This window comes from Brugia malayi, assembly GCF_000002995.4.
Source record: "Brugia malayi strain FR3 genome assembly, contig: Bm_v4_Chr2_contig_001, whole genome shotgun sequence".
NCBI lineage: Eukaryota > Metazoa > Nematoda > Chromadorea > Rhabditida > Onchocercidae > Brugia > Brugia malayi.
In genome coordinates, this window is record NW_025062476.1 from 7,697,381 (window position 1) to 7,715,065 (window position 17,685).

The 17,685-nt window shown below is 33.7% G+C and overlaps 3 protein-coding genes across 5 annotated transcripts; 1 reads left to right on the top strand and 2 right to left on the bottom strand.

Annotated features, from left to right (window-relative positions):
* Nucleotides 1–764: 764 nt before the first annotated feature.
* Nucleotides 765–7,224, top strand: Bm5200 (Uncharacterized protein; the record flags this gene model as incomplete). 2 transcript variants are annotated; one of them, XM_043078816.1, is made up of 18 exons in its annotated part: nt 765–788; nt 1,150–1,204; nt 1,461–1,635; nt 1,740–1,920; nt 2,131–2,315; nt 2,449–2,606; nt 2,718–2,846; nt 2,932–3,010; nt 3,255–3,468; nt 3,842–3,958; nt 4,161–4,384; nt 4,486–4,670; nt 4,900–5,107; nt 5,476–5,596; nt 5,722–5,919; nt 6,142–6,384; nt 6,673–6,866; nt 7,086–7,224. In XM_043078816.1, the coding sequence occupies 18 exons, from the start codon at nt 765–767 to the stop codon at nt 7,222–7,224; spliced, it is 2,829 nt and encodes a 942-aa protein (XP_042934750.1). The 2 variants fall into 2 exon arrangements, with proteins under 2 accessions (XP_042934750.1, XP_042934751.1); XM_043078817.1 differs by lacking the exon at nt 765–788 and having other exon boundaries at nt 1,153–1,204.
* A 1,455-nt stretch (nt 7,225–8,679) lies between these two features.
* Nucleotides 8,680–13,295, bottom strand: Bm4353 (Uncharacterized protein; the record flags this gene model as incomplete). Of its 2 annotated transcripts, none has more annotated exons than XM_043078818.1 (16): nt 8,680–8,775; nt 9,093–9,234; nt 9,473–9,633; nt 9,820–9,953; nt 10,025–10,205; nt 10,330–10,422; nt 10,553–10,819; nt 11,063–11,177; nt 11,356–11,459; nt 11,577–11,651; nt 11,789–11,867; nt 11,970–12,047; nt 12,203–12,295; nt 12,467–12,576; nt 12,880–12,950; nt 13,178–13,295. In XM_043078818.1, 16 exons carry the CDS (start codon nt 13,293–13,295, stop codon nt 8,680–8,682), a joined length of 1,917 nt encoding a protein of 638 aa, XP_042934752.1. The 2 variants fall into 2 exon arrangements, with proteins under 2 accessions (XP_042934752.1, XP_001900312.1); XM_001900277.2 differs by having other exon boundaries at nt 8,680–8,838.
* A 1,122-nt stretch (nt 13,296–14,417) lies between these two features.
* On the bottom strand, nt 14,418–17,086 carry Bm10105 (Uncharacterized protein; the record flags this gene model as incomplete). The annotated part of the gene is made up of 7 exons (XM_001900276.2): nt 14,418–14,603; nt 14,779–14,940; nt 15,056–15,183; nt 15,246–15,448; nt 16,248–16,348; nt 16,658–16,840; nt 16,982–17,086. The coding sequence occupies 7 exons, from the start codon at nt 17,084–17,086 to the stop codon at nt 14,418–14,420; spliced, it is 1,068 nt and encodes a 355-aa protein (XP_001900311.1).
* Nucleotides 17,087–17,685: the final 599 nt, after the last annotated feature.

Below are 17,685 nucleotides of genomic sequence, written 5' to 3' on the forward strand. Positions count from 1 at the left end.
TTCAATCCTTTTCGATAAAGGTTTAGTTCATTAGGGATTAAGTTGATAACATTAAGTTCCCATCAAAATTTTTCTATTAACAATAGTGAGGAACAATCTGGTGGTCGATTCTACCTGTAATATTCTTTGACAGCTGTTTTTTAAAGTATATGAAAAATAAATCCTTTGCAATCATTAAAACCTTTGTCAAAAATATTAGTATGTGATATCGTGAAACGAAATAAAGACTTTCACGGCAATAATCATTTTTTGAATCACTCATATAACAAAATCTGAATAACTCGCGAAGCTACAGACAGAAAAGTTATGGTAACAACGAAGAGCAGTAAATGCTTGTGTCGCTAATTTCAAGGTTTTGGATTTAGAAGCAAAGACTTCTCTTAAGGAGCAGAGGGAGGTCAGGAGGAATTCGCAACTGGAATGTGAACCTAGTTTGTTATATTTTATTCTGCACTGAAACATGTCAATCAAACGTTAATTTAAATTTTAATGGCCAACGCAGTTCATTTCTTCACCCCTGTTGAGATTTATGCAAATTACATAGTAACATTAACATACAATGACATCGGCTTGCTCCGACCGATACCTCTTCCCTATCGGAGATTACGTGCAAATGACGTACAATAAACAGACAATGTTAGAGTACTGAGATGATTGCACATATTTGCAGAGTGCACGTTATCATGGGAAGTGGTCCTGTGTTCAGTGTCTTTTGTGCATTGTTGTCGAGCGGATGATGGATGGATGGATAACGATGATTGGCTATGGATGTGATTATTAAATCGCTGGTATTTACATCCATCTCTGTGCTTACTTTACTGATTCATCGTAGTATCTATTTAGTCCCTTTTGCTTTATTCCAGACAGTTAGTTGGTCAACAAATGTCTTTGTTCTTATAGGAACTCTTAACAAGATTGGTTAGATCTTTCCCCGATATCATCCATCCAAAATTGTCTCTGTAGCAAACTAATATGCTTTCTTTTGCACTTTTATTTTTTGATTAATCATGTGAAGAGTTCCATCCAACATCAAAGGTTTATTATAAAGATAAGCTGTTCAGATTAAGCTTATCTGAGTTTTGGGTAGGATATAGAGCATGGTATAGAATTTATAAGATACGTTCAATTCATCAGATTCGTCTTTTGCAGAAAATGGATGTAACGAAAATTAATAAAAGCGGAAAGATAATAGAAGAAATCACTTGTGTAACTATGCCAGGCATGTGGTTCCATTCTTTTATTTATTGAAACTTTCATTTGTGATTATCAAGCAATTTTTTTTTTTTTTTTAAGTGGTAAATAACTTATTTTTATGGTCTTTCGATGGATGGAGCAGTTTTTTATTTTTTTCTTAGCATTTCTTTTTTATTCCGGTACTACTTTAAGTGCTCAAGTATTTATGCATGACTTCATTTGATTAATATTGCGATGTATTATTAGAAATATGCACTGCATTTTAGCGAAGCCTCGTCAGATAAACCGCTACAACCATGCAAACAGATTTCGTGTTTGTGTCAATGGTTACGAATTAGACATGTCGAAAGCTATTGAAAAAGTATATAAGTTTGAACTGAAAATCTACGGTATAAAAAGTGATGCAAAAGAAAAAGAACTTCACCGCGGTCCGAAAAATGAGTACGCCTTGTGTTTATTAGTGCTTCATAGTCACTTGCTTAGTTTTATCAGTTCATGTTGGTCGTACATAATTCATTCGTCGTACGTAATTCATTTTATTTCAGTGTGGCTGTTGCTCTTCGCCATAGAGTTCTGTGGTCCATTTATCAGCAGTTGCTGAAAAGCTATGAAGATATTTTTGGTAACGATTTGAAAAAATATTTCTATGATTGCGGAATTAATTTCTATTCTGTAAATAAACTTTATGATCGTTCCGAAGGCGAGAAGGAATTCAAGATCAGTGTCGTATGTTTTTTTTTGCTTGTTTTTTGTCATATAACGTTTGTCTTCCACATGTTTTTCTAACTGGAACAACATTTTTGGAACTAGTTTAGCACTGAAATTTCTGTACTTATTCCAGAAGTCTGCGAAGATTATGACTGGTTTGGTATACTATTACATCACTGCATGCTTTATTTTTAAATATCAACGGGGAATAATACTTTTATCTTTAAGGAATTGTTGCCCCAAGAAACACGAGAATTTTTGAGTAAACGAATTATTGGATTGGTTGCTCGCTTGCTACCATGTGAAGAAATCAACTTGCATCAGACTACAGCTGTTTCTGCGGATCTATGTGCTCGAGAACGATCACTTCAGCAATTTTTGGAAATAGCTACTTCACAAATGATGCTTCATGAGTATGTTAATTTTTTTTCTTTTTTTTTTTGCTCATTTTCTTCACAATGGTAGTCTTTCTGTGTGTGCAAGGCTAACTTTTTAAGGCGAGCTTTATTATAGGAATTTCCTTCCTACAGAAATTTGTGATTTCAGACAGAGTCATTTAATTTTTCGGAATAAGGCATATGATTGCCCCAGTGACCATGATATTGGAGTTAGTGGTGGTAAAGTTTTGACCGCAGGTATGGAAAAAAACGTGCGTTTCGTTGGTAACTCATGGGAGCAGGCAATGCCTGTCGTGCAAATTGACGGTAAAATTTTTGTTTTGTTTTAATGAAAGGGTTCCTTCTACTTTATTTGAGCTCAAGTAGTTTCATAATAAGTAATTCTTTGTGACTTCTTGTGTACGTTGAATTTTTCAGCAAGGAAAGCAGCGTTTTTCAAAAAGCAACCCTTGGTGGAACTTGTCGGCACGTTATGCAATCGAGCACATCCGAAAATGCTTATCGAAGACGCTAAGTTGAGAGCACGAGTTGCACGGCAGTTGAAAGGTATTTTTATTTCATATTTATTTTTTTATATCTTAATATCACATTTTATTATTGAAATTTGAATTTGTTAGCAGTTGGATTTTAGATCTTGTTGTACGTACAACTCATTTGGAAACTCAACGACTTTTCTGTATTTTTGGTATGACAGCTGCAACTGCAGATAGGTGTGTCACGTTTTCATTATTTTGTTTATTTCATTAAGATTCATGTTTTTTGCTTTGGCATTTTTTTAGTCAGCAATTACTTGACATTTTTGGCCGTAGAGTTGTAGGATGCAGGGTAGAATTGTTCTTGAGACAATTTTTTATTAAATCCTGAAAACATGTTGCTTTAAGCAATGTGGGGATGTGTATGTATGGATTCCCAAATACTTACTAATTTTTTATGATCCCTTTCAACACATTTCAGATTGGTTATTCCGGTCAACAATCAGGATACAACTGTGGCGGCCTACATGTTGTATAAGTACCAACGTAGATTACGTTATCCGGGTTTGCCTTGTATAATTGAGCGACGCGTTGGTGGCAAAGACAAACTTCCACACAACAGTTTTCATCCTATGGAGTTCTTGGAAGTTGTCGGAGGACAACGTGTTGACACTAAAAAGCAGACACCGGAATTAGTGAGTGCCTCATTCTTATATTGATTTAACGGGCATATTCTTTAGATTTTTTTTCACTTAATAATTTTCAGACGTTGGTATGCATGTTTTTTATTCTGACCTATTGCACATGTCATAACATTTTCAAGATAATTCTTTTCCTGTGTGTTATTAAAATCATGCAAAATTCACTATTAAAACACTTCACTCATGTTGTTGAAATATTGGTGTTTAGATTAAATGCTAGGAATTTATTGATCATTGTTGCTGTTTCAAGAAGGTTCATTCACGCGTTTTTCCTGATGTACTATGATTTTTTTATCTGGCTTCATAGTTGGAAATCCATGTATATAATTAATTATCTTTTATACCATTACATTTTGATTGTTTCCAGGTTGATGACCTCATCCAAAATTGTCGTCTTTTACCCATGAACTTGAAGAATGAAAATGAACATCGACGTTGCCGAGCGCAAATTACTAATGAAAATCCATATCTTCACAGTCTGGGAGTTAGTATTGTTTTATTGAATTATTTATACATATATACTGATGTTTTGCTTTTTTATACATTCTCAATTGATGTATTCACTCTTGGCTGCTTGCTCTCTCATATTTTTCTTATAATTTAAACTTGTACTGAAGTTTGTCCTTTATTTAGGTTCTGAACTATATTTCATTTAGTTTACCTTCAGATATTTAAACTTGTTGCAGATCCACGTCATTAGTACTCCACGTGCAGGAGATGCTGTTGTGCAATTCCCTCCAGCAATTGTTTATAAAAATAGCAAAGTTGAACCGAGCCCAAGTGGTGACCTTGATTGGCGTCTTTCAGTCCCTCGTGGCATGCAGAATAAAATTTTTTTTAAACCTGCAACTGCTCCTCGTCGTTGGGTTGTTTTTATGTTTCACAACGCTTCAGACCAACAATCTGCAGAGTCAGTCTTCAGTTTTTTGTATAATTATGAATTGGGAATAGTAAATTTAAAAACGTTGAGAAAGGTGAATTGTATTTGCAGTTTAAGTTTTTTTGTTCCAGTCGCTTCATCGCTGCATTTGTCAATCGTTCTCGTGATCATGGTATACAAATGCCGAATCCATCACGTTCCGAAGAGTATGACCGCACTGATATGGATTTCCTCATTGAGAAGATTGAATTTATGCGTAGGAATGGAGTAGAGTATATTCTGTTCATCACAAAAGATAGATATGACCCTGTGCATGGTAAACTAGTTTTCATTTCTTTCTAGCATCACAACTTATCTATTATCAATTTTTTTGTTTCCAATATAGATTTTATTGTTTCCAATATTAGAACTTATCAAAGCTTGTAATGAAGGTTATTCCAGTTGGGTATTGATTTTATAAGTTCATTAGTTTGTATTTAATAGATTTGTCATTTCATTATTTCATATTTTCAAAACACTTATTAGGAAGCGATGATAATTTTTAGATGCAATGAAACTGACAGAAATTAAATGCGGTGTGGTAACGCAGCATATTTGTTCTAGTACTCTCTTTAAAGCAATCAGCAATCGTGGTGCTGAAATGACGCTGGATAACTTAGTCATGAAAATGAATCTAAAGCTTGGTGGTATAAATCATGCTCTTACCTCATCTGCTGCTTTCCTGAGCAAAAATCGTCTTACCAACAATGTCATGTTTGTTTTATCAATACGACTGTTTGTTTTGAAACTAGTAACTAGTTGAGCATTATCAAAGTCGATTTAGCATTCTTAACTTAGATCAGTTCCGGTCCCAATCTCTTATAGATTGCGAAGGTTGTTTCGACAGAATTTTCAAGCGAGCATGATTATAAAAATAAAGTAGGTTAAATGTAACAATAAAAACAGGACTAAAAAACTACTTTAAAGTTTCTTCAATCTCCCCACTGCAGAACTGGAGCTATTTTATACAGTGTGTACAGATTAAAACAACAATTTGGCATACTATGCCATCGTATATCTTCAATAAAATTTCTAGGTTCTTGCCTTTTGGATGTGGTTTAACAATTTGTAAGTTCTTATAGGGATATGGAGTGGCTGCGGCATTCTAGAATGTTTTTTGGTCTCGACATGTCACATGCAGCACCGCAGTCACTCTATGAACGACAGGCTCAGGTTCCACCCAGCGAACCAACTATTGTTGCTGTAAGATTGTGCTTTTTTAACACTTCTTTTTTGAAAACTTATCATCTATATACTTGACTAAATTAAAGCCTTATGGCTGGTTAGGTCATTTAATTTCTGTCCGTTACTGTCATTTTTTATTTTAGATGACGTTCTCATGTGGCGAACCATTTGCAATGCAGGGTGAATACTGGATGCAGGAGCCGCGCCTTCATGTTGTTAAATTCTTGAAAGAACATGTCGAAAGAGCAGTTAGGTCGTTCAGAAATACATCGAAGGCGAAATGTTTACCGGAACATGTCGTTGTATTTCGTAGTGGTGTTTCGGAAGGAGAGTATGCAAAGGTCGGGGTTCCAAAAATAAGTACGACGACTCTCTAGATTTCTTTTATGCTACCTATGAACAAACATTAATAAAATTTTAGAGAATATCCTCAACCGTTGAACCGAAGAAAGAAATGGTTTATAATTTTAAATAAGTTTTTTTGGAGGTTTCGGGAATAATGAGGATGTAAGTTCTGTTTAGTTACTGTTTTATGTCATATTTGTTTGTCAAATTTGTTACAGATCATTAATGAGGAGGGTAGACAGTTTCGTGAAGCTTTTATTGCGGCAGCTGATGGTCATGCGGAACGCGTTCGTCTTACAATTGTTGTCATGCAGGCGCATTCAAATTATCGCATTTACCCAGAGCATATTCAACAGGGAAGTGCCTCTCAGCAAAATGTCCCACCTGGTACAATTATAGATGTGGATGTTGTTCATCCAACCCACACGGAGTTCATTATTGTTCCTCATAAATCTATCATGGTTTGTAAATTTTATGTTTTTCTCAAACTTTCAATGAGTATAACTCGTAAATATGAGATATTTCCTCCAAATAGGATCATTTTTGGTAAGCAGAACTGGCGCTGTGGGGTGAACTAAACTTTGAGTTTGGTTCATCCAACAGCCAAATTTTCCGCGTATGAAAGAGACCCCTTTAGTGTAATACTGATGTTTGTTATGAATACAATTGGCTTTATTAGAGATAACTTCTGGCTTGATAACTACCGAATGTCTTTTTGGAACTTAGTATTGCGATTTAAACTTCTGCAGGGTACTGCACGTCCTGTGCGTGCCACAGTTCTAATTGATGACGAACCTCGTATGTCAATGGATGAATTAGAAGGCGTAACAAATGCTCTGTGTTATGCCCATGGTATTGTCACTTCACCAATATCTTTACCGGCGCATCTTTATGCTGCTGCTGATCTCGCTAAAAGAGGACGAAATAATTTTAAGACTGAACAGTAAGCATAGCTTTATATTTTATACTTGAGTCGGGCTTTCAGTTTTAAATTGGAAATAATGTTTGTTAACGATCAGTACTTTAACGATATTTTATTCCTTTTTTTTTATTGTAAAAATTTGCTGTTCAAAATGGAGCTTGAATACATCAGATTGTAAGGAATAGTTTTTTAATTTGCGTGCGTAATACATTTCTACTTTTTTACATAATATATCATCAGAAATGTTATCGATGATAACGGTTCAACATCGAGTGATAGTGACGGAAGAGGTCATTTTACGAACGATGGTTCGGAGGATTACTTCCCGATGATGTCTGCAGAACTAGCCAATAAATTGAAATATAAGTTTTGGGCCTGAAATAGTCAAGCTTTTAGTACTGTTGCATCGTTCATTGCTGAAATTATCATTACTCTTTTTTATTGCTATAAAGAATGGATGTGCTTTGTTTACCTGAAGTGGCGTATTCTTTTCTTTCAAACCCTAAAATTTCGTTCTTTTCACTTTGTTTTCGCTTTATTTTATCATAAATGTTTTTAGACTCATTTTTCACCTAACCAGAGTGTGAAGTACATCTGGATGGGTCTTTATATTTCTTTGAAATGGATGATGCCGCTGTAGTTGCTCATCTTCTAAAAGTCTTCTACGTGGGAGGCTAAAAGTTGTCCTGTCACATCGAATTCATCCAGCCACTTTTGCAATAATGACTATGCCAATCTCTTTACAGCTTTTCCAAATTGTAATGATTATTCTTCGGCAATGAATTTATTTTATGTTTTCATTTCTTGTTTGAAGCAAGTTTTTTCCTTTAGATTCAGTAAAGCTTAAAGTGCTTTTCCTGATTAAAATGGGAAAATTTTTCCTACTCAGTGATCTCAGTTGTTGCGAGTCATTGTTGCGAGCTCATTTCTCCAATCTTTTGACTAGAATTATTGCTAGTTTTGGAACTGTTTTGTGTTTTGGAACTGATTTTCGTCCTATGTTGAATAAAGTTAATTTTCAGTTGGGTGCGTGTTCTATTTATATTATCATCGCATCATGATAGAAAGCAATATATAACTTAAGGCATGAACAGTTCTGACATTGTTAAGAGATAAGTGAAATTCGGGTTTTTACTTTGCTGTAACTTTAGTAGTCACATTCTAGGTGTTAGTAGTCTTTTTCAAATATCGCGCAGTGAAAGCTTTTTTTTAAAATATTTGACGCTTGTGAAGATTTACAGTGATCTTACGCGAGATGGGAAACAATTGGCTTTTACGTGAGCCCACAGAAATCAAATAATTGACAATAAACCAAGCAATTTGAATTTTTATGTGTAGTGTGCAACTACATACTTTAACTAGTCGGGCATTCTCAAGAGTATATCGTTTGTGAACATCACTTATATAGTTTGTTCTGCTCTCCGATAGATGTTGCTGGTGATTAAAAAAGCGCCTTTGAATTTATTGCATTGCACGGTTGGTGTGTTGTTGAATGACAGGATAAGTCAGCACTTTCTTGCTCGGTTTTTTTATAGTTCTGAATTATAGTGATTCCATAAATGAGCTGAACAGCACCGTCCTCCATTCGACCAAGATTGCCTACATTTATCGGAGACGTTGTCCAATAACGTCACTTCATCTATATCTAAGACGACTTATTGCAAATAAAACAAAAATTTTCATGGAAGCGTCAAGTTGTATGCATATGACGTGCGTAAACAGTATTTTATGCTTCTCGGAAGCTCAAAAAACAAAACAAAAAAAAAACAACAAAATGAAAATGAGAATAAAAAAGTCATTACTAACACGTCTTAACACCTTGACATGCACAGATTTATTGTTTGCGAAACAATTTATTCTTATACTTCTTTGGATTAATGCCATAAGCACGAAGTCTATCATCATCAATGCCAACTGTTGAATCAGACCACTGGAATTTGCTGTGATTCTTACGATTATGCGGATTTTTTAAATGACTCGGAAATTGAACACGCTAAAAAATCATCGTCAACCCCTTACATTTTCAACTTCATAATTTCAATTTCATTTCAAAGCTCAAGAATTTCTGTTACAAAAAAATATGAATTTCCTGAAAATTATTGTCTACTGATCAATCCCTTTTATGCTAAATAATGTTAAACAGTTCCCACGAAGCGTGCTGTAGTATCATGTATCGCTCGAAATTTTATTCGACCAACAACCTTTTGTAAGATTTAATAACTGCAAGAAATGGACTTCATAACTCACTTCTTGCGCTACAACGCTATTTCCTCCTTCCTTTGTCGATTTCAAATCAGGAAACTTTCCATTACTTTTCTTCCTTTTTTCAGCTGCTTTATCCATTTGAAATATATTACAAGTATTGTCAGCCAATTTCTTGGAGTTCTTCCTGCAATTAGATTCCGTAAACAGAGTCAGAACAAATGCATTTTGACAGTCAAAATTCATTTCATTGGACAGAAGTACTTTTCTTGACTTTCAATTACAATTAGAAAATAATAAAATAGCTTTAGAATTTAAAATATCAAATTATTTACAATAAAGAACGATCAGCATTACTAATTTTCAATTCGTTGATATTCTAAATCTCTTCTTCCATGAAAATAAATTAACAAATAATGCAATACCCTCCAAAATCGGTGCTGAAAATTTTCTTTTTCTTCAGTAAGTTTAGTGCTTTCTTTTTGTACGCTTTAATGTCATATAGTTCTTCGGCTTCTGAACGGTAAGCTGTAGCTTTTTTTAATGATGCCCAAGCGTTTAACTGTCGATCATCCGCATTTAATAGCTGAAAAACGTTTAACAAATCACAAACGCCTTGATACAAGCAATATCTAAAACCATATCATGATGATTTACTTTCATACATTCCGACACTTAAATTTCTATTATAAGTACGCGTTTAGCAATAAACATAAGTAATCGGTACATACTGTTAAAGAGTAGGACGCGAAGAAAGCATAAAATATGTCACCTCATCAATTGTTATTCCAAAATCGTTAGCTGGCACACTGCGATATTTAAACTTAGTTATTAAGCCATCACCAATTATATCCTCATATTCAAGTGCATAGTATTCGTTGAAATATTCTTCAAATGACTTCTCTTCTATAAATGATATAAAATACTGTTGATCGTAGAGAAAATTAGTATGAAAAACAATATTTCCAAAAAACAACCTGGATTAAATATGGGTTTTTTTTTAAGAACAATATCTAGAAAACGCGAATTTCTTTTCCTTTTTTTCCGACTTGATTTCATTTCAGGATGCAACACCTCACTACCATTACAATCCTCGCTAATATTTTCGCTTTCTTTATCTTTCCTTCCTTTATTCACATCGAAAGTGTCGTAATCTGACTGCAGAAAAAAGAATAAAGCAATACAGCCGAATAGCTGACAGTAACAAGAATATTCTTATTACTAAGATATTCAAAACATACTATGTAAGTAAAAAGAAAAAAATCAATTATCGTAAACTAACATCGTCGGTTGAAATATCGGAAGTATCAGAGAAAACGGGTTTTTTTTCGTTTTCTTCCATAGCTTTTTCATAGTAATGAGAATTAAAAACTTCCTATAAAACATTAACATCACTTTGTTTTGAGAGAAAAATTTCAACATGAAAAAGCAATAAAAGAGTTGTAAAACAGTGTTGTAGAACAAAGTTGTAAACAATTACTGAAACAAGAGTACCATGAACATACTCTCATGCGTTTATCGTAAACCACAGGATCGAAATCTGCTTTCAAATCATCTACGTTAAGTGGGAGATCGTCGTCCGCAGCTAATTTCTTCAGTTTTTTTAACTTTTCTTCAATTTCTTTTTTTTTTAAAGTTCTTAATTCTTTAATTTCATCTTTCCGAATCTGTTTTTGCATTTTTTTACGCTCTTTATATGCATCTCTTTTTTGTTTCCGACGTTCATCCTTTTTTCGCAAAGACTGTTTTACTATCCGAGGATAATGTTTAATCTGAAAATATTGGACTTTGTATTTAACAAAATTTCAAAGATTTGTCTTTTCGAAGTCTTTTCTCTCAAACTTATATAGAGAAATCTTTCTAGCTAAACTTATGTTCAAGTAACTTTTTAATTATGAGAAAAGAAACTGCCCTTCAATTAAACACGGGCATACATCTGACCCAAACTTACATATTACAAGTGCAGAGCATTCCTTGTATTCAAATGATATTCATGAATACAAACAATAACTAACAAAATCTTGATCAGGTTCCTCATATCGAAAATTATACTTCCTCTCAAACTCGTCCTCTCTTTCTAACTCTTCCTCATCCTTTTCGACGTTCATAATTTCTTCATACGATGGAACACTGAATTGCATAGCAAATTAGCAAATAAGGACAAGCAGATACATTTAATATGATTATTGATGGGATTTGTGTAGCAAGGAATTCTGACATTTACAGCAGTGAAAACATATATTCTATTTCAGTCCTATCTATAAAAAGTGAACTAGCTCGAATTTTCCACCATGCAAGTAAAACTTACTCATCATTGCCTTCAACATCATATTTTTTGTTCAGCAAGTAATCACGCAGAAATTTCTCATTTTCGTCTAAATTCATATCACTCCATGCTTCTTTGAGTCCCTTCTGAAAATGATAATTGAAGCAAACTACTAGAACAGATCAAACAACGGACTCTACTAAGATAAAGTTACGCTGAAATTATAAATATCTGAGACAAGCGACAGAAGAAATATTAAGCACCAGTTCTTCAACACCAGGAAGATCTTCATCCCTTTGTCCTTTCAACCATCCATAATACTGATCTTCTTCATTTTTCTGAAACATTTGCTCCTATTTATTTGTTCGATTAGCAAACATATGTAATGCTAATTATTTCATGAAAGAAACATCTCTATATAAAAAAGTTCCATAAGCACTCTTCAGCAATAAAAAGGAGCAATGAAGTAATCTACCACTTCATTTTCAGTCTTAATACGGTGCCGCAATAATGGCTCCATATCATCATTTTGTTCGGCGAGCATGGCTTTTAATCTACAATATTTTAAAATTAGAAACAGAATATCTCACCACTGAAAAGTAAATCAGTTAGGATAGTATAACAGAATTAAACATGAAATAAAAACAAAAGCATACTCTCGTTTTATTAATTCCTGCTCTTCGTAATAGCCATGCTTAGAAGTCTTCCTTTCTTTCTCATCTTCACTGATATCCCTATAAAAGCATTTGGGTTAACTAATGAATGGCAACACAACAACAAAAGTTTTTAAAACACAAATAAAAAATTAATTTGTATCGTAACAAACAATAATTACCATGTTTATTTGTATATTACACATATAAACAATCAGATGAATAAAATAATTTACCCTTGTCTTTCAAGGATAAGTTTTCTTTCGTAATCTTTCAAAAACATCGGAGCGTCTTTTTTTTTTAATTTGACGATATTATCAGTAGAAGTTCTGAAAAATATATATCCATAGACTTCAAAAAAAATGTAAGTGTAGGAAACATATGCAAACATTAAGAGAATATTCAGTGCCGAGTTTTTTGATTTTTTCAGTACATGAATGGTAAAAGATCGAAGGATTTTATTAGCTAACATCGGAAGCGAAAACAATAGAATTACCAACCTTTTATCTTCAGAAGTGAAGAATTTTTGACCCGAATATAACCTTGGATCATGAGTTTTTAAAGCAGACAGTGTACGAAGGAAATCTTTTTCGTGCTCTACTGACCATATCTGAAATCCTCAAATATTTCCCAATTTCCAAATATTTCCAAAAACAAAAAAAAAAAAAAAAATGTATAAACACATACTTTATAACTTATACCTTTTTTTTTCATTAGAAATTAATTAAGCACTATGTAATGACCTCTACTAATGATCTCATTCATCAACAACAGCTGAGAAAAAGAAAACCAAAAAGCTTTGAAAGTAATGCCATTATGCGTCCTTAGTAAAAGTGCCTAAAAAAATGCAGCTTGACACACAATAGCACCCAGTATTCAATTGTGACCACAAAAGAAAATAACATAGACTTACAGCAGGTTCTTCACTAGACGAGCTGTTTGCGTCATCGTCATCTTTCACATCGTTACCATACTTATTTTTCACTGCAAATTGCCAAAAAGTCTAAGTTCTATTTCGTCAGTTAATCTGACACAGTTAATCTGAATAGCCTCATTAGTTATGAGAAATTAAATAACTTTCAAATTCAAAAAAATATTTATATTCCGACAATTCGTTAAATTATTTTAAAGAACTTGTTTATATTCCCAATTCCATTCCCTTCCACAACATCCAAAATGGCATTATTCATTAATTAAATTATCAAACGAACGTTTTTGCAATTCCTCTAAATGTCGCCAATTGTCATAGCGCTTTGCATAGGCTGTGTTAATACTCAACTTATCGTCGCAATCAGCATGATCATCCAGACATAAATGAAACTTAGACATTTCATATACCGAAATGAAATACTTCTTACAACTATAAAACAATAGCCTCATTAGTAATGTATTAATGCTAATGGAGTATATATACTCGGTAAATGTCTGCAATAAGTGTATAGATATGACAATAAGCAGAATCCGTTTAGATTGGAACAGTTTATGTAAAAGGATTCAAAAGTATGAAAGATAAGAACACTTAAGAACTTCTCGAAATTTTAAGGACACCTCAACATTTTCCAGTAAAACCCAAAACATTTAGCTGCAATTCACGATGCCTGGTATTAATACCCTTCTAATCACGCGAAGATATTAATATCTGTTAATAAATGTCGCACTTATACATTCAATACTCTATCAAAAACAAAGTCTAGACGTGCGTTACTATACTTGCAACACATAAATTCTTCTAAGCAGAGCATGCCATCCTTCTTACCAAAATCAAGTAATATTTGCCATTATAAGCAAGTGGTGAATCGCAACAAGTTTGTGTTCAATATTTCTTATTGATTACAAAACTGTGAAGAAATATATTATATTAAATAGAAATATATTAAATACTACTATCAAGGAGTTTTTTTTTTTTTTTTCAAATAAATATCTATATAACCAAACCGTGCAGACGCAGTAATCAAACATTGCGTACTATCCTCTAATATTTTATTGAAAAAAATGAAAAATATACACCAATGCCATTTACATACGACCCAATAAAATATAGAAAGATATCTGTACAATTATGTCGGAACGACCAAAGCGCAACGTAGTGATAGATTTTTAAAGGTACTATTTTAGAAGATATGGAACTAATAACCAATTACTTCTTTTTTTTTTTCAAAAACTGCATTCATATAAAACATGTTAATCCATAAAGTACGCAATCACATCAAGTCATTCTTCTTCAAATACAATTTAAATGAAGTAATATTATCAAAAATAAAAGCAGACAACAGAAGTTACAGTAGCCAAATGAAAGCCTGAAATTTTGGTCACAATTTCCAAATTATAATTTTAATACTGAAAAGTCATAATTAGGAAACGAAATGTCAACTTGAGCGACAGCGTCTTATGGAATGGATCATATGAAGTGAAAAGACCAACCACAATTTCAAGAATAAACAATTACCAGGTTTAAACTTTCCGGTCAGAATTGTCAATGTTTTCAGGTTTCTCCTTATGAACTGAAAGTTGATCATAAGCCGGAGGAGGAGAATCGTGGATCAGTGGATAATCGGTTACTACAGCTGTCGTCTCGAGTGGTATTTTCTTTGCCGCAAGGGGATCAGCGAATGTTGGTGGGACAACCGAATGCATGTTCTATAACGAAGTATCTTGGAATACCTTATTCATAGTGAGTTGCAGCAAATTTTGAAGTGTTTTGACACAAAAGTCAGATAGTAAAGTGGATTTACCTTTCCGGACCACTACGGTAGAAAATCTGTTTTACAGCTTAAATCATTACAAAATTATTATTCTGATAAAGAGTCCTTACCCTTAGATTAAGATATTTTTGTGACTTGATCTGTTTCAAAACTGCTACCGAAATAGAAAGCATTGAAATAAAACAAAGGAAAAGCGCAACGCAAACAAGCCATTGACTAAGCACTGAAAGACGACGAGCTCGTGACGTTAGCCGAGAGAGAAGTGAAGACTCCTACAATAAGTACTTTTAGTCACATAACAGTAATATAAAAGTGGATGACACCAAACATAATATCCTACAGGCAAATAAACGAAATCTACAAAAAGAAAGGAATCCTGAAACTAACCGGGTTGTCAATAACAGTTGGATTTCCGTCTTCATATTCCAGAAGCCGTTGCTCTTTACTCTTCAATTCTACTGGATTCACTTCCATAATTTTTTCACCATTCTTGTCATTGTTTCCAACGTAAAATCCTAAAAAGTTATTTAAAGAGGAGCACTTTGAACTAAATATCAATATGAACAAATCGAGAAACCTTCCACTGCATTCTCCTCATGTCCCTCTGGTCTGTTCTTAGCAATAACTGGCATAACAGTTTCCGCACGTTGCAAATTGAGAACATTCTGAGCAATTTGGTGGAGTCGTGCCATTTCATTTTGCATTTGAAGATGGAATTGAGCAAAATGATCTTCCCAAAATCGCTCACCATGTTCCTCTGAAGATGTCGAACCAAATCCCCTAGAATTTGATCAAATTTTAGACGAGAACAAGAAAGAAATTGTTTAAAAATATTATTGAGATTCCTTTCATCACTCTATTCTTAGACAATCCTGTTTTTAATTATTGGAAATACAAGATATGCGCTAACATTTCTCACGAGGATTCGATCTCTCCAAAAAAGTGTCTAGCCACTGCAACTGGAGAAAAGGATATAAGTTATGAGATCATGATCTTGTAAAAAGATAATCATTAAGTTATATCATTAAGTATAAAAATCATTAAGCAAAATAGTTACACATATGCTACTAAAACGAAGTTTTTCCGCCGAACAAGAATGTGTAAGAAATTTAATATTTCCACAAAAGAAACCCAACAAAACCTAATATACTCGAACTAGAAAAAGTTAAGACTCTAAATCCCTTAACATCAGATGTACGCTAAATAAACGCACAAGAAAAAAATCTTTTTAGTGCTTTTGTTTCACAATATATATCATACGATCATTTTTCTTTGCTGAAAGACTCCCGTTTTATTCTCCCGTTTTCAACAACACTGATAAATTTTTTTGCTTAATAGAAAAGCAGACAGAGGAAGGATCTTCAGTTAAGTATACTACATATCACTGAAATCACAAACTTTTCGCAAAAGTCCTAAGCAAAGCATAAAAAGTTAGAAGCATCTACTTCAAGTTTCGTAGCAATAACTTTTCGGAAATACATGGAATTTAGTAAATCTAGTTTATAATATTCAAAAAGAACTGTTTGATTTGGGTAGCTAAGACTTGAACACTCAACATTTGAAATGGGAATAAAAGTACCCCAATGATGGGAATGAATTGCTTATGCGATGCATCATCTTCTCCATAGCTCCCCGAGCCACTTGAAATGTAGGACTCTTATTTGTTATTGATATACGAATCTGCAAAGAAGAACGTTAGAAACTAATAATAAAAGATATTTTAAAGCTTGACGGCTTTAAAATTATAATTTTGCATGACAAAAGACTTGAATTTAGCTAGGTATTGAATTGAAACCATTTATCTGAAATTTTTTCTAATAAATATTTTTTTTTTTAATATGGCTAATATATTAAAAATAAAAAATAGAAGCATTCACTAAAACAGCGATGTAGAAAATTAAAATTGCTGCATGACTTTCTCCACCACTAGAGCTAGGTCTAATACTAAATTACTATCTTTACTATGTGATATAGTGAAGTGTAACCCACTCCAGACTTTTTCATATCTGGTTGTTTATCACAGCCAAATGAGCACGACTGCTTTTCAACATCATCATTGTATGACTTGGCACAACCATTATAACAATCTTCCCTCGCCGATATGATGTCGCTGTTGGAAGCAAATGCAAAAATTATTTGCAGACGACATCCTTCCTTGCATGCGGCTTGGGACTGAAATTATGTCCATTTATTAAAAGACATAACTTGTAACTTAATTCAGGTTTTTGAAGCAACCTGCTGAATATTTACCAATAACCACCGGATAGTAGAAATATAGATACTATAAAATAAACAAACAAGAATCAAAACGACCTTTTCAGTGGTCTGCGTCTGGATGCACGCTGTGACACATTCCTCCTGCGACTGTGTGTTACCAAAAAGTAGCAGAAGAATCCCCAATGAAATTAAATCATACATGACAGTTACACTGATTACTGATTACAGCAGCCAAATACTCAGCAATTCACGCCTGAATTATCAGAAAGCTCACGCACACATATATACACAGATGAAAGCAAATAAATTTTAGAAACGAAGAGATTATTTCTAGAAAAGAGAGCAAGTATTAGAGATGTGGAATACCGCTGGACACTAATTAATTGCTCGAAGGCACTCTTATTCCCCCCTCAGGTATAATAATCAAGTACACCTATATAAACACCAATGAAGAAGGAGCAATCGACATTGCTACCCATCCATACCAGCGCTCTCGTGTCACCACTGCCCTTCATCCATAATCGATGCATCCTCATTCGTCAAAACAACAACCGACCGACCAGTGGCCATCAACCAACCAAACCTCACTCCCCACTGTGAAAACTGTATCCCTAATTCACATTTCGCTACCTGGCAAGATCTCCACAGGATGTGCGATGACTCTTGGCATGTATGACCCTAGAAGCTGGGAGCGGCACCACTGATTATCAAGCCTCGGTGATTTTAAGCCTCAAGTTATCTAAACAAAAGCAGTGTCTTAAGTTATGAGATAAGACTCCAATCATGAATTAGTGTGGTAG